This window comes from Coregonus clupeaformis, chromosome 30 (assembly GCF_020615455.1).
Source record: "Coregonus clupeaformis isolate EN_2021a chromosome 30, ASM2061545v1, whole genome shotgun sequence".
Taxonomy (NCBI): domain Eukaryota; kingdom Metazoa; phylum Chordata; class Actinopteri; order Salmoniformes; family Salmonidae; genus Coregonus; species Coregonus clupeaformis.
Genome location: NC_059221.1, coordinates 5,686,288 through 5,708,994, shown reverse-complemented (window position 1 = coordinate 5,708,994; position 22,707 = coordinate 5,686,288). Strand labels below are relative to the sequence as shown.

Here is a 22,707-nt window from a genome sequence, read left to right as displayed (position 1 = left end):
GGCTGCGTCGTCCAATGGTGTTTATACTTGCGTACTATTGTTTGTACAGATGAACGTGGTACCTTCAGGCGTTTGGAAATTGCTCCCAACTATGAACCAGACTTGTGGAGGTCTACAATTTCTTTTGATTTTCCCATGATGTCAAGCAAAGAGGCACTGAGTTTGAAGGTAGGCCTTGAAATACATCCACAGGTACACCTCCAATTGACTCAAATGATGTCAACTAGCCTATCAGAAGCTTCTAAAGCCATGACATCATTTTCTGGAATTTTCCAAGCTGTTTAAAGGCACAGTCAACTTAGTGTATGTAAACTTCTGACCCACTGGAATTGTGATACAGTGAATTATAAGTGAAATAATCTGTCTGTAAACAATTGTTGGAAAAATGACTTGTGTCATGCACAAGGTAGATGTCCTAAGCGACTTGCCTAAACTATAGTTTGTTAACAAGACATTTGTGGAGTGGTTGAAAAACGAGTTTTATGACCCCAACCTAAGTGTATGTAAACTTCCGACTTCAACTGTATATACACATACTGTGTCTCTCTTGAAAGAGGAATAACAAAATACTACCCCTCCCTCCATTTGTTTCATTCATGAGTCCCATCGCTGAAGGGTAAAGGGATGATTGAAATGACTTGACGCTATTTACAGTTAGCACAATAACACACTGACATACAATATACTGTTTCTGCTAGTCATCAAAAACCAGCACTTGACAGAGATGATCAGGAACATCTTTTTTCGTAAACCTTGAATGAAATGTTGTCTTGACCATAGATGCGGTAAAGAGGTCAATGGAACTCGACCAAAACAATGGAAATGCCATGGAAACGTATGGGGAACAATCCCGAATCTCCCCATTGCCCCCCAGCAAAATGTGCCTACATTAAGGCTATTGTTTATATGTGTATTTCACACTATGTTGAGGTAGAAATCGGAGTATAATGCTTGTATGGATGTCAACCCCAATACATGTTCATGTCATCATCACCAATCATCTGCATTATAGTTAAAACGACTTTTAACTACCACCACCGATTTCTCTATGCTAGCTATGCTACCAGCTTATACAAACGGGAGCTAGCATTTAGCAGTCACTTCTTCTAAACCTGAAAAGGGACTACTTTAAATGTTATGTAGCAAAAACAGCCAAATATATCCACATCTGACTTTAGTAACCACATTATTTGCCTGTTACAATACATCAACCTTCACTGATTTTACGAATATCCACTTTGTTAGATCAGATATGTTGAATGTTCCCCAATTCGGCGTCAATGTGCGCCAATCCGGTGTCTGTTCCATTTACCTTTTTACCGCATTTATTGCAACACATTTGAGTTCTTTAAAAGACACAAGCACTTTGGGTCCCGTTTAATGATCATCACCGTTACAGTATATATTCAGTTAAATACTGATTTACATTGTTCAATGTGATTTGAATTATGGAACTGTAGGTATACTAAAGGGATCACAGTTCAAATGCAGTTCATTTGATCATTCTGTCTGTTTATTTCTTGTTTCTACTGCATTGTCCACCATTCTCTCTTTCCCTCACTGAGCTCTTTTTATGATTATTTCAGAAGATAGGGGAGAGGTTAGGTTAGGCCTATCAGTCCAACCATTTTCTCTACTTGATGCTACTGTACCCAGCATTGTGCAAAAACTGCTTACCCTCTCCCATCCTATGACTAGGCATATTGGAATCATCTGTGTCTCCATCCAATGACCATGACTGGATTTGACCTTGTTTAGAGGGGTCAAAAGTTTTTGGAGAGTCAATGGCTGCATTCCGATTCTCTACCCTTCTCCAAAAGTGTGCACTCGTTCACTCCCCCTCATGCATTTAAACGCTTTGGATTGGTGCAAGCATGGCTGGAGGGAGTTCCAACCATATTCCTCAAACCAGTTAATTCGTTTTAAATCTATGAGGGGCATTTTAAGGATATGATTGCACACTTAGGGAGAATCGGAATGTAGCCAATCTGTAACCGACTGTAGCCATGTGATCATTTAGAGAACAGGATGACTACATGTTATTTAGTGTCAGGCCTCTTTCTTTGTGTAAGAGACAGGCCAAAATAATATAATCCTTGACTAAAGTCACGTTATAGTAGTCTCGTTCACCAGTTCACCTGGCACACGAGTATATACTGTAAGTCCTAAATACACATCATTTCACTTAATTAGCTTATAACATAGTACATTTGGCGCACCATTCCACCACAGTGGTCGAAACACATGCCAACAGGTACATTCAACTACACACAAACCCATTTGACCTTTGATGTTTTGGTAATGCTAAAAAAGGAAATAGGGGTTATGCATTATTCTGAAATAACAGAGGAAACAGGGACCCTGAGGGCTTCGTACCATGGAGTTACTAACAGGACAGTCCTGATGAACGTTAACACACACGTGCACACTCACACATAGGCGCATGCACTCACACACACACTCACAGACACCGAGATAGAGAAAACTGTAGACACCATAACACCACCAGTAAGGGATTGACAGGTGATACATACATAACATTGGCCCAGCATCACCATTTTTTCATGATCACAGAGTTAAGAAAGTGTGGACATCAAAAACACAAAATAACTGCTACACTGGAAGATTTTTGTTCATAAAACCATTGAAAGTTAAAGCAAGTTACATAGACTAACAACTTTAAATAAAAATGTAAGGGTGCAATTCAGACCTGGGTTCAAATTCTATATAAAACTTCAGCTGTGCTTGATTGAGCATGCCTTTTGCGATGGAACCAATAGAAAAGTCCCTAAAGTGCAAACTCCGCCCATCTGGCATTCAAGGCGGGCTGAAACAAATGCTCAAAGTATTTGAAAGGTTTCAAAAAGCATTTGAACCGAGGTCTGGTGTAATGTGATTTCTCCTCTTGACAACAAGTCAATTCCCTCTGCAATATAAGCCTGCAACCACAAGATGGCGATCAATTCCATATAGTTGGCATTGTCTGAATCAGTCAAAGAGATAAGACACTTGTTGTCGTTGACAGCCACCGTACGTACCAATGTCATTCCCTTCTTAGAATGAGCATCCTTATCTGGTCTTCCCTTATTATCACATTTCGAACTATCTGTATTTCTTAGAAGTGGCGAAAGTATAATTCCATGGATCACTCCTGTCAGATAGGTGAGTGGTGCTACAGGGAGGGATACTGTCTGGACTAACTGGCATGATGCCAGATGTTTGTGTAGCGATTGAACAAAAATGAATCACTTTTTGAGGCAAGTCGTGTTCATATGTATAATGGCATTTTCATCCACGCCCATTCCTTCCAGTTCAGTGGCAGGCGGACGTCCCTTGGAAATATGCAATTGTGAATCACAAACCCTAGCTTCCACTTTCAGTCTTCAGTGGAAAGAAACGAGAATAGAAGCATGAATAAAAAAAAGTATACTTCACCAACACTTGTAAAACTGTTGGCACTCGGAACATTTAGACGAGACAATGCAAACCATTCCAAAAGTTATTTCTTCTCGACAATATGACCATCCCCAACTTGTCTACTGACAAACGTTGACTAGTCTCCCTCCTTCTGTGTATGATTGTCTTCAAAGTCGCTCTCTATACTCTCGTATAAAAAGACCAAGATCAGGGGATTGATATTCCTCTTCTGGAATGTCTCTTTCTTTTTTTCCCAGGGCAGGTGGTCGTTTCCACTCTTCTCCCGCCCTCTCACTATCCCTTCCTTTTCTTCCGCTCCTCGGGGTGGCTCTAAACGATGGAGTCCCAGTCAAAGTCATCCTGGATGTCGTTGGTGGGCAACCTCCTCATCTGGTAGTGCCCAGGTGGCATCCTGTGCTGCTGGTTCATCTGGCCATTGTGCCCTGAGAATGGAGGTAGACGTGTAAGGCAGCTGGACACACACACATGCACACGCGTATGCATGCACACACACGCATACATGTATGCACACACACACTATAAGAGGGTCTGAGTAGTTAGCAGTAGTACCTGTCACTATGGAGCCTGCAGTGCTCATGGGGGGCATGTGGGGGTAACCCGGGGGTCCCATCATTGAAGACATGTTCTGTCTGGAGTCCATGTACAGATTACCTACAGGAGATGAAGACAACCAACAGGAAGCAACAGTCATTCAGTTCTTACCTCACAACTCCACTGATCTATAGACTATGTGATGAGATCAGTAAAAGGAAACTTTGTTTTAAGCAATCCAACCCTTTCCGATCTATGAGACGCACGTTAGAGGTTGCCCTTAGGCACAGACCTAGGATCAGCTACCGTCCTCAAATCCTAATCGTTACCAAAACGTGAAACTGAACTTCAGTGTCTAGTAAGGCAACGCCATCCTAATGGCCACTGACCTGTGTTGATGTGCTGGCTGGGCTTGCTGGTGTGCATGGGGCTGTGGCAGGCAGGCAGGGGTGGCTGTGGTGGTCCCTGTGGTGGGATGATTCCGGTGCGTGTAAAGAACTGGTTGATGGAGGAGCACAGGTCTGCTATCTGGGCCGGGTCCAGGGACCAGTTGTTCAGCTCCGCCTGCCTCATGCTCTCCTTCAGTCCTGTCATAGACACACACAGACAGGGGGTCGTTCTCATTTCACTAGTCCTTAGTGCCTTCCTCTTCTCCTAGTCTCCTTTCCCTCACCTGCACATGACAATCATACCCATAGCATGATGCTGCCACCACAATACTTGAAAATACAGATGGTTTCACTCTGTGTTGTATTTGACCCAAACCTGTAGTTTTTTATTTAGCCCATTCACGTCCTTGTACTATGTTTAGTACAATATCAAAATGCACCTAGACAGTTTTAAGATTAACACTGAAAGTATGATCGATAATAACAATCAAAGTTACAGTTGAGAGGAAAAAAAATATACAGTGGGGAGAACAAGTATTTGATACACTGCTGATTTTTCAGGTTTTCCTACTTACAAAGCATGTAGAGGTCTGTAATTTTTATCATAGGTACACTATCATACAATGTGATTTTCTGGATTTTTGTTTTAGATTCCGTCCCTCACAGTTGAAGTGTACCTATGATAAAAATTACAGACCTCTACATGCTTTGTAAGTAGGAAAACCTGAAAAATCGGCAGTGTATCAAATACTTGTTCTCCCCACTGTATATATATGACTTTAGCATATGTACACTGAACAAAAATATAAACACAACATGTAAAGTGTTGTTCCCATGTTTCATGAGCTGAAATAAAAGATCCCAGACATTTTTCATATGCACAAAAGCTTATTTCTCTCAACTTTTGTGCACAAATTTGTTTACATCCCTGTTACTGAGCATTTCTCCTTTGCCAAGATAATCCATCCATCTGACAGGTGTGGCATATCAAGAAACTGGTTAAAAAGCATGATCATTACACAGGTGCACCTTGTGCTGGGGACAATAAAAGGGCACTCTAAAATGTGCAGTTTTGTCACACAACACAATGCCACAGATGTCAAGTTTTGAGGGAGCGTGCAATTGGCATGCTGACTGCAGGAATGTCCACCAGAGCTGTTGCCAGATAAATGAATGTTAATTTCTCTACCATAAGCCGCCTCCAACGTAGTTTTAGAGAATTTGGCAGTACGTCCAACTGGCCTCACAACCGCAGACCACATATAACCATGCCAGCCCAGGACCTCCACATCCGGCTTCTTCACCTGTGGGATCATCCGAGACCAGCCACCCAGACAGCTGATGAAACTGTGGATTTGCACAACCAAAGAATTTCTGCACAAACTGTCAGAAACCATTTCAGGGAAGCTCATCTGCGTGCTTGTCGTCCTCACCAGGGTCTTGACCTGACTGCAGTTCGGCGTCGTAACGGACTTCAGTGGGCAAATGCTCACCATCGATGGCCACTGGCATGCTGGAGAAGTGTGCTCTACACGGATGAATCCCGGTTTCAACTGTACCGGGCAGATGGCAGACAGCGTGTATGGTGTTGTGTGGGCGAGCGGTTTGCTGATGTCAACATTGTGAACCTCTCCAAGGTGTTGGAAAAAGTGGTTGCCATACACCTCCAGGATCATCGCAATCAAAACAACCTGTTTGAGAAATTCCAGTCTGAGCACAGCGTTCGACACTGTCGACCACTCTATCCTCCTCGAACGCCTCCGGGACACCATCGGACTCTCTGGACCAGCCCTTAGTTGGTTATGCTCCTACCTCTCTGTCAGAACTGAGTATGTCTCGCTAGGTGAGTCCAGGTAACAGATCCACCCAGTCACCTGCTGTGTCCCACAAGGAACCGTTTTTAGACCCATCCTGTTCATTCTGTATATGCTACCCCTTGACTGTGTCATCAGCCGGCATGGAATTTCATTCCACTGCTATGCTGATGACACTCAGTTGTATGTAAAAACTGCCCAAAGTCCCTCTGCTGCATGTGCCCGTCTTAACACCTGCCTTGAGTAGGGATGGCCATTTGAAATAATTTCACTATTAGAATAATATGACATTTTTTTGGATACCCGGCTAGTCAAATCGATGTAAAGAAGCTAGCTAAGATAGCCAGATGTTAGCTAGCCAGCTAGCTAGCTAGGCTAGTTGAGGCTATTTTGCTGCAAACCCCATCCTTGTCTACAACAACTCGATTCAAATTAAACAACAGCCTGAATGTCGGTTGCTCATTGTAGCCTACTCCTTCCCATTTAGCTAACTTAATTCTGTAATTTTAATTCAATTTTGCATTGATTAGAGATCTCCCACTTCATGTTGCTACACATGGAGCCTCTGACGGTAGTGCCAACAATAAGCTACATGCGGTCCAGCAATCACCCATAACCCACCTCACCATTGCAGGCCAGAACATCCCCATCTCATCCTCAGTCTACAATCTGGGCGTTAAGCCGAACTCCTCTCTGACCTTCGACGATCACATCAAACATCTGTGCAAAGCATCATTCTTTCACCTTAAGAATATTGCCAAACTCCGTCACACCCTTACTCAGTCTGATGCTGAGAAGCTCCTCCATGTCTTTGTCTCCTCAAGGCTGGACTACTGCAACGCACTCTTCATCGGGATCCATGGCAGGAGTCTCTAGAAGCTCCAGTATATTCCGAACAGCGCTGCCAGGATCCTGATGAGTGCATAAACACTAACACATCACCCCCTTCCTGGCATCTCTGCACTGGCTCCCCGTCTCAATCAGAATCAAGTTCAAAACCCTCCTGCTGACATTCCAGTGCATCCATGGCAATGCCCCTCCATACCTCAAAGAATTCCTCGTATCCCATAACCCCACCTGCAATCTCAGATCGAGTGATAGCCTGCTCCTCCACGTTCAAGCTTTGCTCCATGGGGGATCAGGCTTTCTGCTCGACCGCCCCCCGCCTCTGGAATGCACTCCCGGACCACCTGGAGGCATCACAGACTCTACACTCCTTTAAAAATGGCCTAAAAACCCTCCTCTTTAGGAAGGCCTTCCATTAGATATAGCTGTGTTCCTTGATGTCCTTGACCCTTGTAGCATCAACTATGTTCTTTCTGTGAGATTCCCTAGTTGTGTCCTTTATTCTGTCTACGTCCCTTGTTTTTATTTATTGTAATGCACTCACTGTAGCACTTTGAGAAAGTTTTTCAATGAAAAGTGAGTTATAAATTCAATGCATTATTATTATTATTATTATTATTATTATTATTATTCCTATGAGTGTGACAGAAGACATTATAAGAGCATTATACACATGGTGGTCCAAAGAAAGTGTTACCACCATTTCTTCTCTTTAGGATTATGCAAGTCTGTGTTACCGTGGAATGGAGAGAGGTCCACGTCAGCCCAATTGTAGCTGCTGGCAATGCGACAGCTCTCCTTCAGCCAGTCTAGGTTGGGGTACCAGTCGGCGGACAGACCTGCGCAGACACACACACACAAACACACTGCAGTGATTCCTCCCGATTTCTTCAAAGACAAATAATTTCAGGTAGGGGGAGTGGGCAATAGAGCTAAACAGGGGCTAGGTAGGAAGACTAGGTAACGGTAGGGGAAATGTTAGTCACGTCCACCAGCCAGCTCTCTATAATGTTGTAGCAATTACCCTGGGGACGAGGTTAGGGAAATGTTGACAAGAGCATGGTGCTGTAATCAACAGAGTGGCAGTCAAGGACCATCAGAAGTAATGTAATGTTTGAGTCAGATGCAGTGATGCGTTTGACCACAAGATGTTGTATTTTCACAGAGGAAATTCAAATCACAGACATTAGTGAAGAGGAACGATTTTCTGCCTTTCATCTCAAACCCAAACGGCAACACATTTGAAGCTGTGGATCAAAGACAGGGGATTGCTTTTATTCATCCCAGCCACTGTGGAGGGAGAACTAACCCAGATAATGGAGCGTCTATTTGTATAGGCCTTTTCTCTGAGCCGAAAGCACAGTGCAGAGACACAGGAAAAACAAAGACTAGTCTAGGCAAATGAAAGACGTCGGTGAGGTTCAGAAACGCCAGCTTCACACAGCGTAATGAGCTTTGAGGAGTAGCAGAAAAACAAACTACAAAGCTAATATAATCAGTGTTGGGGAGTATTGAACTACATTTCGTTCAGCTAGTAATTAAACTACATTTTGCAGTAGCTTGGTGGTAGTTCAACTAAATTCAAATCTAGGTAGTGTTTTCAGTAGTTAATTACTTTTTTGCCATGTAACAGTTTAGCTAACTACTGGAACTACACACTGTTTGAGACCTGCCTAATTCTCACTTGAAACATAGTTTTTGTGTTTAATAGGCTAAATTAAACATTCTGTTAACATATGATCCCAAAATTAACTGTTCTTGCACAGTGGTCTAAGGCACTGCATTGCAGTGCTAGCTGTGCCACTAGAGATCCTGGTTCGAATCCAGGCTCTGTCGCAGCCGGCCGCGACCGGGAGACCCATGGGGCGGCGCACAATTGGCCCAGCGTCGTCCAGGGTAGGGGAGGGAATGGCCGGCAGGGATGTAGCTCAGTTGGTGGAGCATGGCGTTTGCAACGCCAGGGTTGTGGGTTCGATTCCCACAGGGGTATGAAAAAAAATAAAATAATGTATGCACTCACTAACTGTAAGTCGCTCTGGATAAGAGCGTCTGCTAAATGACTAAAATGTAAATGTATAGTCTATGACATTTCAGATTTAGATATGAACATTTTTCACAAAGTAGTTTGGATGTAGTGAACTACTTTCTCAAAGTAAACTATATTTTTCTTAAGGGTAGCTTAAGTGTAGTTTAACTTCTTCCAGTGTGAAGTAATTGGTAGCTTGGTAAACTATATTTTCAGAGTAGCTTCCCCAACACTGAAAATAATGGAATCCATGCAGAGCATGTAGATATCAATGCTATGTATAGTAAGGGACTAGCATTTAAGGATAGCCGCTGTTCCTGAGGCCTGCCTTTAGCTCCAGACACACCGCCACGGTGAACAGCTAAAAGCAGAGTGACAGTCCTATCGCTTGCTGTCGCCGCGGTATGTTATAGCGACCTCCTGCTGGTTGACTACAAGTGGTGGCTGTTTGCGCTGATTCAACATATAGAATCGGTGGGAAATTAATGGAAAATGATGGCCAATAGTCTAGTCAGAGGCACTCTGCTGTCCATCGTTTGGCCGTGTTTACTCTCTGACAATGCAGTACTATGTATAGTAGTGTGTACTGTACAGTCATGTCTTACAAGTGCTGGTGCAGGGCATCTGTGGTGGCTGGCCAGTATGGTGCTGGGACTGCTGCCCACTGTTGGGGTGCTGGCTGTGTTGAGGGTGCTGCCCATGTTGAGTGTGCGTATGAGATTGATGTTGGTTGTGCGTCACGTGGGGAAAGAGGTGCTGCGAGAGAGGCGGGTGGTGGTGGGGGTGGCTATGAACATGACCGTGGTTGTGTTGGTGGCTGTGGGGGTGGGTGTCGCCGGGGGAGTGCTGATAGGAGCACGACGTCCGTGGCTGCTGGCTCAATTCACTGGGCATACCCATGATACCTGCGGGGCCAACCACACACACAGACAGACAGACGGACAGACACAGACAAACAGACAGAGAATTACTAGCCATTCTGCCTACCTGTAAATCATTTTGCTTATGCATTTTCCTTGAATCTCCTTTTGATTCTTCAGTGTTTGTTGTTTGCAGTAACTTCTTTGTTGTTGTAATATCACAAACGGACGTGGCAATTTCACCATTAAGGATTCCAGCTTTAAAACTATGTTCATATTATTTTCTATTTTCCTTTTTGGAAAAATAAATACACCTATGCTACTACAGTGCAGCATGTGACCGTGACTGATGCCGAGATGTTGTCTCTAATAAATGATAGTGAAGCAAACCCGGAGGAATTTCATTCGGATGGTTTAAGGAAATGTACTCTTTCTAGGCGCGTGTGTATTATCTGAACTGATCTCTGTTTTACCAAGCCAGGAATTCTCACTGAAACTCTGAGGGTGGCACTTCAATAGTCTAAAGTGGCCTCCTCTCCTTGTGTCCGTTACCTTCATTTGCACTGGCAGGGATTCATCTGTCTTTCACAACACAGCTGGAAAGGAGACGAGGAGAGGAGTAGTCAAGTTGTTGCGATTCACCCTGACTGAGTCAGTCCACATCCGTCACGTGGTCTAGACACGTTGTTGTTTTCTAGGGAGGGTGAGGAGCTCGGCTGCTTGGGTGACTCACTGCATTTCAGCCTCCAAAAGGCAATGACTACTGACGCCGTTCCTTGGGTAGAAGCATGCAAGGCAGTGAGCTTCACTCTGCCTAGGTTGCGGGGGCCATAAAAATAGAATGGAACACAGAGCGACATTTTCTTCACGCAAAAGCGCACAGATCGGTGCAAAAAATACCATAAACCTAATTTTAATCTGGCAGCGTGATTTAATTTGTACCATTTCAATTTATATAACAATGTACGATAAGGAGGCGATTTACTTAACTCGACTAGAGTTCACCAAACTGAGCAATGCATAAATAGTTGCCTCCTTTAATTAATGCACATTAACGCTAGGGGTGTAACGGTACACATATTTGTACCATACCGGGGACCTCGGTTTGGTCAGCACTGTGAAAGTACATAAAAATATATATTTACAAAATTAAAACACTAGGCCTATAGGCTATTCCTATGCTGTGTTGTAGGCCTATGCCTTTTGAGTAGTTCTGTACGATGGCGAGTGGTGGGGTCAGTAAACCAGAATTGGAGGATCCTCCATCATCCTTTAAATCGCCACATTTTGGCTTCCCAGTAGATTACAACGCTGATGGACAGAGAGTTGTGGATAAAACGTTAACAGTATGTCGCCACGCTCAACCAGAATAGCCTATGCAGCTGCCAACACCTCAAATGTTAACACATTTACGCCGACATCACCCCAGTATGCCGGAGCAAGACGGAAACACAAAGAAACAACACAAAATCGTCTCCCCTCTGCATTGAAGCAGCCCTTGGCAGCTGATTCTGATCGGGCCAAATAATTTATAAGACCGATAGGTAGGCTATGTTTATATATTTTACAGTCTTTGGTTTATAGCTGCGGATATACGCCCATTCTCGGTGGTTGAGAATAGGGTGTTTCAGCATCTCGTGAAAGTGCTGGAGCCACGTTACGAACGTCCCTCTTGCACTCACTTCAGCAAACAGGTAGTACCCACTCTATATAAGCAAGCCAAAGCCAAAGTTTTCAATGAATTGGCCAATGAACCCTGTGAAACACAACCAAAACAAACTGCAAATGCATCCAACAAGTTTGTAGAGTCACAAGCTTGATGTACAGTAGTCATTGCGTGCTAGGAATATTGGACCAAATACTAAAAACTTTTGACTACTTTAATACACATAAGTGAATTTGTCCAAATACTTTTTGTTTCCTAAAATTGTCACGATTCAGACAGACGACCAGAGGACCACAATTGCGTCACACCAGAAAGTTTATTAAACTTAAGGGAAAAGGGAAGTAGGGAGTGAATGAAGGCTCCAGGGGTAACAGGGATCCCGTCCAATGCGCTGGGTCTGTGCCCCCCCCAGTGGCAGCGATGCGTCCTATGAAGCCGGTGGTGGGTGGTCCAGAAGTCCTGGGGGGGGGGAGACACAGACACAACAGGGCGGAATGAAACCAGGCAGCAGTACAGTTCAAGGGAATCCAAAATACGTAGTAGCAAGGCAGAAGGCTGGTCAGAGTTACCGGGATTGAAGAGTAGTCAGGAGTCGTAATGGCAGAAGCAGGTCTGGATCTCCTGAGGCAGAAGAGTATCCAAAAAACAGGCAGGTCCGGGGTCACAAAACCAGGGTGAGCCAGAAGCGCGAGCAAACAGGTTCCGGGTGTGAGCTTTGCAGACGATCTGACACCGGAGAGCTGAAAGACAGGGCCTTAAATACTGGGAGAGGTTAGTGGGTAATGCAGCGCAGCTGGCAGAGTAATTAGAGCCGAGCAGAGCAGGGACAGGTGGAGCTAGTTAGGCTGAGTAGAGAGAGGGAGGTGAGCAGAGTGGAAGATAGTGGAAACCAATTAAGGTGGTAACCCGGTGGAGTGAGAGGGCTCATGACAGAACCCCCCAAGGGACGGCCCCAGAAGTCCCAAGAGCAACACCACGCCGGGCGGGAGGAGGGGAGCCGGAGGAGGGCTAGAACTCCTCCGAACGGTCCGAGTGAACGTCCTCATCCTCGGAGGAAGCCGGAGGGCCGTGGTCGGGGAGATGGGACAGGTCCCGAGACAGGATCAGGCACAGGACAGGAAGCCGAGCGGGCCGGACGGTTAGGGACCCCTCTGGGGCGGCCCCTACGGATTGCAGGTTGATCAGGATGCCGTTGGTGAAAGCGGTGATGAGAGTCCTATCCACAATCCGACTAGCTGGCACCCAGGTCCTTTCCTCAGGTCCATAGCCCTCCCAGTCAATGAGGTACTGAGACCCCTACCCCTCCGTCTGGACCGAAGCAGGCGGCGGACGGTGTAAACCAGACCACCATCGACGAGCCGTGGAGGAGGAGGACCAGGCGCAGCAGGGACCAGCGGACTCTCATGGATGGGCTTAATCTTAGACACATGGAAAGTGGGGTGCACCCTCAGGGAATTAGGCAGTTGGAGCCGGACAGCAGTTGGGCTAATCACTCTTATGATAGGGAATGGGCCAATGAACCGAGGTGCCAGCTTCTGCGACTCCACCCTGAGTGGCAGGTTCTTCGATGACAACCACACCCTTTGACCAACATGGTAGGTGGGAGCAGGAATTCTCCGACGGTTGGCCCCGGTAGTGTAGCTGGCAACGGACCTGAGGAGTGTGGCTCGGGCTTGTGACCAGGTGCGGCGACATCGACGGGCAAAAGCAAGTGCAGATGGGCAAGTAACCTCCTCCTCCTGGCTGGCAAATAGAGGAGGCTGGTATCCATAAACACATTGGAAAGGGGACATACCGATGGCAGAGCAGGTCAGAGAATTGTGTGCGTACTCCACCCATGTCAATTGCTGCGACCAGGAGTGGGGGTTGCGTGAAGTCATGCATCGCAGTGCCTTCTCGAGCTCCTGATTAGCCCGCTCTGACTGCCCATTGGATTGGGGATGGAATCCGGAAGTCAGACTGACTGTGGCTCCCAGCAGGTGACAGAACTCCTTCCAAAAAGCGGAGGAGAATTGTGGACCACGGTCAGAAACAACATCCCTTGGCAGTCCGTGGATCCGGAAGACGTGTTCCAGGACCACCTGGGCGGTCTCCTTGGCGGTTGGGAGCTTGGGGAGGGGAATGAAGTGTGCCATCTTGCTGAAACGGTCAACGATGGTGAGAATGACGGTCATGCCACTTGAAGGGGGCAGCCCCGTGACAAAGTCAAGGGCGATGTGAGACCAGGGACGTCTGGGCACAGGCAGGGGCTGCAGCAATCCGGCTGGGGGCTGGCAGGACGACTTGTGTTGGTTGCAGATGGGGCAGGCTTGGGCGAATTCCCGTACATCCTTCCTCAGAGAGGGCCACCAGAACCTCTGGGCGAGCAGGTTGTAAGTGCGGGTGGAGCCAGGGTGACAAGCTAGGCGGGAGTCATGTCCCCACTGAATGACCTGGGACCTCAGGTCTTCGGGGGACAAAAAGGCGGTCAGCTGGGCAAGTGCTGGGACCTGGCTGGTTACGGAGAGCCTCCAGCACCTGTTCCTCAACAGCCCAGGTCAGAGCTGCAACGATGCAGGGACTTGGCAGAATCGACACAGGGTCCTTGGAGGGGTGTCATCCTTCTGGAATTGACGGGAGAGGGCGTCTGGCTTGGTGTTGCGTGATCCAGGCCGGTATGACAGAGTGAAATTAAACCTGGTGAAGAACAGGGCCCAGCGGGACTGCCTGGAGTTCAACCGTTTGGCCGTGCGGATGTACTCCAAGTTCTTATGATCGGTCCAAACGAGAAATGGAATGGTGGACCCCTCCAGCCAGTGACGCCACTCCTCCAAGGCAAGCTTCACAGCCAGCAGCTCACGGTTCCCTATGTCGTAATTGCACTCAGAGGGGGACAACCGACGTGAGAAAAAGGCACAGGGATGGAGCTTCCTATCCTCCGCAGCCCACTGAGAAATCACAGCACCAACTCCCACATCCGAGGCGTCCACCTCCACAATGAATTGCCGGTCCACATCAGGCATCTGGAGGATGGGAGCGGAGGTGAACCTCACCTTGAGGGTACTGAAGGCTTTGTCGGCTGCTGGGGTCCAGGTGAAGGGTTGCTTGGTGCTGGTTAGAGCAGTGAGAGGGGCAGCAACGGTACTGTAGTTCCGGATAAACTTCCTATAGAAGTTAGCAAACCCCAGAAACTGTTGCAGCTTCTTTCTGTTCTCCGGAACTGGCCACGAAGTGACTGCTGATACTTTGGCAGGATCCATTTGGATACTTCCTTCTGCCACTATGTACCCCAGGAAGGCCACTGTCTTGACGTGAAACTCACATTTCTCTGCCTTGGCGTAGAGGGAATTCTCCAGAAGACGATGAAGGACTTGCTGGACATGGCGGGTGTGTTCAGACAGGTTTCTGGAGTAAATTAAGATGTCATCCAGGTAAACGAAGACAAACTTGTTTAACATGTCCCGCAGTACATCATTCACTAGAGCCTGGAACACAGCAGGAGCATTGGTGAGGCCAAAAGGCATAACCAGATACTCGTAGTGGCCTGTTGGTGTATTGAATGCGGTTTTCCATTCATCTCCCTCCCGGATCCGCACTAGGTGGTAAGCGTTTCTGAGATCCAACTTGGTAAAAACAGTGGCTCCCTGGAGCAACTCAAAAGCAGAGGTGAGCAGAGGCAGAGGGTAACGGTTTTTCACTGTGATGTCGTTGAGTCCCCTGTAGTCGATGCAGGGGCGAAGAGATCCGTCCTTCTTCCCCCACAAAGAAGAAGCCAGCACCAGCAGGAGATGAAGATGAACGGATTAATCCTGCGGACAGAGAGCCATTGATGTAGTCCTCCATGGACTTTCTTTCAGGAGCAGACAACGAATAAAGACGACCCCTTGGAGGAGCTGTTCCAGGGAGGAGGTCGATGGCACAGTCGTACGGTCGGTGAGGGGGCAGAGATGTGGCTCTTGCTTTGTTAAACACCTCTCTGAGACCATGGTAGCATTCTGGGACATTGGAGAGGTCCGGAGCGGAGTTAGTAGGTACTGGCCGAGGGGGTAGTGCGGCAGCAAGCAGGCAGGTTCGGTGGCAGTCCTCTCCCCACTCCCTGATCACCCCGGTCACCCAGTCGAGCTGAGGGTTGTGCCGGGGCGGAGCCATGGGTAACCCAGGATGAGGGGTTGGCCTGGAGAGGGGAGCAGGTGAAACTGGATAGTTTCTTGATGGTTTCCGGACAGACCCATCGAGACCGGGGCCGTGACATGAGTGACCGATCCGAGTAAGTGTCCGTCCAGTGCCCGGGCAGGAATAGGAGGTGTCAAACGGAGGTTCTCCAGTCCCAGTTGGCGTGCCAGCTTGACGTCCATTATGTTGGCTTCGGCGCCAGAATCCACCAGAGCAGCCAGGGTGTGAGTTGAGTCAGAGAGGCGGAGGTGAACTTGCAGCAGGGGTTTGCGGTCGGAGGACTGGATGGTCATTGAACTCGACCGGACTCCCCCTACGCCCGGTGAGCTTCGGCCCTTTAAAGGGCAGGTTACCACACGATGTCCATCACCTCCACAATAGAGGCAGAGGTTTGAGGTGAAGCGGCGCTGGCGCTCTGCAGGAGTGAGGGAGGCTCGCCCAATCTCCATAGGCTCAGACTGATCAAGCTGACCTGGGTGAGTGGCAGTAGATGACAGGAGCCCAGTCGGATCTCTCCGAATGCCGGTAGTAGGTGGACCTTGGCGCCCCCCTCTCACGACGACGGGTCTGTATCCTTCTGTCGATCCTGACAGTCAGTGCGATGGCTTCATCAAGAGTGGAAGGCAGTTCATGGGAGACCAACTCGTCCTTGATATAGTCAGCCAAACTATGGAAGAACGCGTCCACCAACGGTGGTGTGTTCCAAGAACTTCGTCTAGCCAGGGTTCGGAAGTCGATGGAATGGTCTGCGACTGTACGTCTGCCTTGTCGAATACTGAACAGTTCACGAGACGCCTCTGCGGTGGGTGAATCCAGGTCAAACACCTTCAGCATCTCCTCAGCAAACAGGTCGAAGGTTGCACATGCGGGGGTTTGACGTTCGAACTCTGCTGTTCCCCAGAGTCGAGCTCGGCCCATCAGGTGAGTGATGGCATACCCAACTTTAGCCCCCTCCGTGGCGAAGGTCCTTGGCTGCAAGGAGAACTGAAGTCGGCAGCTAGTCAGGAATGGCCGGACCTGGGTTGAATCGCCGTTGAACCGCTCGGGGTTTCCAATCTTGGGTTCGGAGCAGCGGCTGCAATGACCGGGGCAGGTAACTCGGGGGCTGGGCTGGTGGGCAGACTGGCTGGGGTAAGGTTGGTGAGGAGTTGAATGAGCATGGCGAGTTGTTGTTGCTGCTGCTGGAACTGCTGCTCATGCTCATCGGTTTCCATGTTGGGGAAAGTGTGCGCTGAGTCCATAATGGTCAGATCGTACTGTCACGATTCAGACAGACGACCAGAGGACCACAATTGCGTCACACCAGAAAGTTTATTAAACTTAAGGGAAAAGGGAAGTAGGGAGTGAATGAAGGCTCCAGGGGTAACAGGGATCCCGTCCAATGCGCTGGGTCTGTGTCCCCCCCAGTGGCAGCGATGCGTCCTATGAAGCCGGTGGTGGGTGGTCCAGAAGTCCTGGGGGGAGACACAGACACAACAGGGCGGAATGAAACCAGGCAGCAGTACAGTTCAAGGGAATCCAAAATACGTAGTAGCAAGGCAGAAGGCTGGTCAGAGTTACCGGGATTGAAGAGTAGTCAGGAGTCGTAATGGCAGAAGCAGGTCTGGATCTCCTGAGGCAGAAGAGTATCCAAAAACAGGCAGGTCCGGGGTCACAAAACCAGGGTGAGCCAGAAGCGCGAGCAAACAGGTTCCGGGTGTGAGCTTTGCAGACGATCTGACACCGGAGAGCTGAAAGACAGGGCCTTAAATACTGGGAGAGGTTAGTGGGTAATGCAGCGCAGCTGGCAGAGTAATTAGAGCCGAGCAGAGCAGGGACAGGTGGAGCTAGTTAGGCTGAGTAGAGAGAGGGAGGTGAGCAGAGTGGAAGATAGTGGAAACCAATTAAGGTGGTAACCCGGTGGAGTGAGAGGGCTCATGACAAAAATGGGGGGACTATGTACAAAAAGTGCTGTAATTCATAAACGGTTCACCTGATATGGATGAAAATACCCGCAAATTAAAGCTGAAAGTATGCACTTTAAAGCTCTAATGTAGACGTTTCTATCTCAATATCAAATAATTTTTGGGTAACAATTAAGTACCTTACTGTGATTATTTTAAATTAAAATGGTCAAAAACAAAAATAGCTTCTTAGAAAACTAGCTGTTATTGGTCTATTGACTAATCTATCATCTGGTGATGTCACCTGGCAGGCCAAAACTCCATCCCACCACAACAGGCTGAAATTGCAGGTGGTCTTTTCAAATATTATCACAATTTCACAGTATTATTCCAACCTCATAGTGTGGAAGTATATAAAACACAGGATAATACATTTTTTGACTGAACTGGGCCTTTAACCTCAGAGTCATTGTATCATTTAAAATCCAAAGTGCTGGAGTACTTACCTGACAACTCAAACTGAATTCTTCCTCTGCTCTATCATTCGCTACATACTTCAGTCTGATACTGCTATAATTGAAATTGTTTGTGGTGGCGTCAAAATGAGGGGTGTTGTAGAAAACAAAGTAATCAACGATTGGATGATCTCTAACCTATCAGAGTATCAAAGCCAATGATAAATGTTCAAAACGCCGCTTTAGCCACGTGTGTTATGGTTCTGGCCCAACCCATCGGTTGCTGGGACCAATCAGACGGTCTAGAAAGGATTTCCATTCTAGAAATCGTCTGGGAGGTACTCAGATCCAGACTCATTGCGGAGAAGAAACTAATGTCCGTTGGCGTGGCGTAGCGTTTGGCCGGAGCAAGGAGTGATGTATATTTGTTAAGTTTTGATATTTCATAATTGTATTGTTGTACACAATTCAGCTCGTTGCTGCGACTTGTACAATGTTTTTTTTTTAAACAATAAAAATAAACTATTTTTAAAGGTTGATTTCAGGCAAAAGTGAGGCGATCGACAGAGCGTGTCCATGTCTGGGGTTAAAGAAGGTGGATCGTAACACAAGCAGGAGGAAGCCTGTTGACCCAATAGGATGCTGCAGGAAGCAATTACTTAGAAGCGTCACAATCTAGTAGCAAGTATCAAAGCTACTTCCCCTTGATTGCTTTTGCTCGTTTGACTAAGTAGCGCAACGATTGTAGATCCGTGGCACAAATTATTATTTGTTTAAGTACAAAAGAGGAATTCACACTAAAACTTGTATTACTGTTTAACGTAAGTGTCCAAACTGTGGTGTAGGAGATTACCTTGTGCTTTTAGCTAACCTGTAAAATAATTATGTAGAAAAAGCATGCGTTTCATTCCCACTAGTGTTTCCCACACCGTTTTCTCATCAACCGGGTATGACGTTAGCTGTGCACGTGCTTGTTTCCTTTCAAATACTTTGAAGGCGTTTGATAGAGCTTGTTTGCACCAAGCAGGCTCATCTAAAACACTATTTCAACCCCGGTCTGCTTCAGAGTGCTGTTTCCCTTGACCCACCTTGCTGGCTGAAGGACTGCTGAAAGACAGACTTGTAGAGGCTGCGGAAGGAGACACTGAGGTCCTCGAAATCAGAGAAGAGGAGCTGCTTGTCCCGCTCGGCCACACTGCACTGGGGTTGGGGAGGAGGAGGCAGAGGAGGCTGCTGTAGACTCAAAGACTGGGAGGAGGGCTCCGAGTGACTACTGACCTACAGAGAGAGAGATAGACAGAGAGAGACCGAGAGAGAGAGAGAGAGATACTCACTTATTTTCATCACTTTAGGTCCAATCACTAAAAAGGCTGAATTCTAACTTGAGATATCCACACTGTGCCTGTTTTGGGCATGGTAATGGTAAACATGTGTTCAGTATCCCGGTCTCCTACTGGTCATTCACCCTTCTAACACGAGAGCCTAGGCCGATTGTACCTATACTCATGGGTGTCTGACTCTGTCTGAAAGTGGGGGTACAAATAATGTTTTATATTTGTAGGTTTTGCCACAATAAATGAACTTGAGTACTCAAAAGATAAAAAGAATCTAGGCCAGAAAAAACATGTGCGCATTTATCTATATGACAACAGTGTGCAACAATGCCTCATTTATCAGAACCATTACAGATAACAAATCCTAATTGCTAAAATGCCCAATATATATTCAGTAAATAAAAAAAAAAGTGCCATTTAAGATTGATTTATTGAAACCTTAATATCAACTGGTTATATTATTCAAAAAAGCAGTAACCTCACCAGTGGCGCTTGCTTGTAGAAGTCTATGGCTGTGCAATGACATATCCTTGTTTTGTTAATTTAGCAGACGACACTCTTATTTCCAGAGCCCTTATCACAGTCAAGCCACACCTCATTTATAGTAAAAAACATGATGTAATATAACAGAATAAAATCGAACAGAATACTTTTCCAAATGAAAAAAAGTTGCCAGTGCGAAGTGATGCGCATCTCGCGTCGGTAACAGTTATTCTCAAAGAGTGATAATTTGAAACTGAGCTCAATTTGGCGAGTAAAAAAAATTATCTGATTTACAAACAAAGACATCTGGAGGAAACAGGTACAAAAGTATCTATATCCACAGTAAAATGAGTCCTATATCGACATAACCTGAAAGACCGCTCAGCAAGGAAGAAGCGACTGCTCCAAAACCGCCATAAAAAAGCCAGAATACTGTTTGCAACTGCACATGGGGACAAAGATCGTACTTTTTGGAGAAATGTCCTCTGGTCCGATGAAACAAAAATAGAACATCGTTATGTTTGGAGGAAAAAGGGGGTTGCTTGCAAGCCGAAGAACACCATCACAACCGTGAAGCACGGGGCTGGCAGCATCATGCTGTGGGGGTGCTTTGCTGCAGGAGGGACTGGTGCACTTCACAGAATAGATGGCATCATGAGGAAGGACAATTATGTGGATATATTGAAGCAACATCTCAAGACATCAGTCAGGAAGTTAAAGCTTGGTCGCAAATGGGTCTTCGAAATGGACAATGACCCCAAGCATACTTCCAAAGTTGTGGCAAAATGGCTTAAGGACAGCAAAGTCAAGGTATTGGAGAGGCCATCACAAAGCCCTGACCTCAATCCTATAGAAAACTTGTGGGCAATACTGAAAAAGCGTGTGCGAGCAAGGAGGTCTACAAACCTGAATCAGTTACACCAGCTCTGTCAGGAGGAATGGGCCAAAATTCACCCAACTTATTGTGGGAAGCTTGTGGAAGGCTACCCACAATGTTTGACCCAAGTTAAAGAATTTAAAGGCAATTCTACCAAATACTAATTGAGTGACCCACTGGGAATCTGATGAAATAAATAAAAGTTGAAATAAATCATTCTCTCTACTATTATTCTGACATTTCACATTCTTAAAATAAAGTGGTGATCCTAACTGACCTAAGACAGGGAATTCATACTAGGATTAAATGTCAGGAATTGTGAAAAACTGAGTTTAAATGTATTTGGCTAAGGTGTATGTAAACTTCCGACTTCAACTGTAATTCAGGACCAAAGTCATAGACTGTTCTCTCTGCTACCGCACGGCAAGCGGTACCGAAGCGTCAAGTCTAGGTCCAAAAAGCTCCTTAACAGCTTCTACCCCCAAGCCATAAGACTACTGAACAATTAATCAAATGGCCACCCGGACTATTTACATTGTCAATCCAGCATGACTTCTGCCGCATTCAAAACTACTGGAAACTCGGAACTGGGAAATCTCCGACTGGGATTTTTTTTTTTGAACGGTCATCCAACTCTGAATTCTTTCTAGATCTCCGACCTGAAGATCACGGACGTCATGATTCGACCACATTTTTTCCTGAGTTCATAGTCTTGAAAGCGCCATAAATCCAGAGAATGCCAGACTTTGATGACTAAGTTTGATGACAAAATTTGCCCACAAGAAGGACTGCCACGCCACCTTCCTGTTCAAGTGAGCACAGCACAACAAGGTGAGTCCAAAAATGCATTGTATGCTGCTGCATAAATGATGTAATATGCCAGGGATATACAGCGCATTCGGAAAGTATTCAGACCCTTTGACTTTTTTCACATTTTGTTACATTACAGTCTTATTCTAAAATTTATTACAAAAATAATAATCTTCATCAATCTAGACACAATACCCCATAATGACTAAGCGAAAAACTTGTTTCTATACATTATTAATTTTTTTACTAAAAACTGAAATACCTTATTTACACAAGTATTCAGACAATTTGCTATGAGACTCCAAATTGAGCTCAGGTGCATCCTGTTTCCATTGATCATCCTTGAGATGTTCCTAAAATTTTGTGCATGTCAGAGCAAAAAGCAAGCCATGAGTTCGAAGGAATTGTCCGTAGAGCTCCGAGAGGATTGTGTTGAGATCTGGGGAAGTGTCTGCAGCATTGAAGGTCCCCAAGAACACAGTGGCTTGCATCATTCTTAAATGGAAGAAGTTTGGAACCACCAAGACTCTTCCTAGAGCTGGCCGCCCGAGCAATCGGGGGAGAAGGGCCTTGGTCAGGGATGTGACCAAGAACCCAATGGTCACTCTGATAGAGCTCCTCTGTGGAGATGGGAGAACCTTCCAGAAGGACAACCATCTCTGCAGCACTCCACCAATCAGGCCTTTATGGTAGAACGGCCAGACGGAAGCCAGTAAATGGCACGACAGCCCGCTTGGAGTTTGCCAAAAGGCACATAAAGGACTCTCAGACCATGAGAAACAAGATTCTCTGGTCTGATGAAACCAAGATTGAACTCTTTGGCCTGAATGCCATGCATCACATCTGGAGGAAACCTGGCACCATCCCTACGGTGAAGCATGGTGGTGGCAGCATCATGCTGTGGGGATGTCTTTCAGCGGCGGGGACTGGGAGACTAGTCAGGATCGAGGGAAAGATGAACGGAGCAAAGGACAGAGAGATCCTTGATGAAAACCTGCTCCAGAGCGCTCAGGACCTCAGACATGGGCAAAGGTTCACCTTCCAACAGGACAACAACCCTAAGCACACAGCCAAGACAACGCAGGAGTGGCTTCGGGACAAGTCTCTGAATATCCTTGAGTGGCCCAGCCAGAGCCCGGACTT

The 22,707-nt window shown here is 46.5% G+C and overlaps 1 protein-coding gene across 1 annotated transcript in view; it reads right to left on the bottom strand.

Moving 5' to 3' along the window:
• Nucleotides 1-1,491: 1,491 nt before the first annotated feature.
• LOC121545947 (forkhead box protein J3) overlaps nt 1,492-22,707 on the bottom strand; it is a 92,720-nt gene continuing 71,504 nt past the window's right edge. Inside the window, exons 7-12 of the mRNA XM_041856891.2 lie at nt 19,149-19,338; nt 9,650-9,949; nt 7,756-7,857; nt 4,359-4,556; nt 3,988-4,089; nt 1,492-3,860 (exon numbers count right to left, since the gene is read on the bottom strand). Coding sequence (XP_041712825.1) covers nt 3,748-3,860; nt 3,988-4,089; nt 4,359-4,556; nt 7,756-7,857; nt 9,650-9,949; nt 19,149-19,338 — 1,005 coding nt within the window. The 3' untranslated portion in view covers nt 1,492-3,747. The remainder of the gene's footprint in view (nt 3,861-3,987; nt 4,090-4,358; nt 4,557-7,755; nt 7,858-9,649; nt 9,950-19,148; nt 19,339-22,707) is intronic.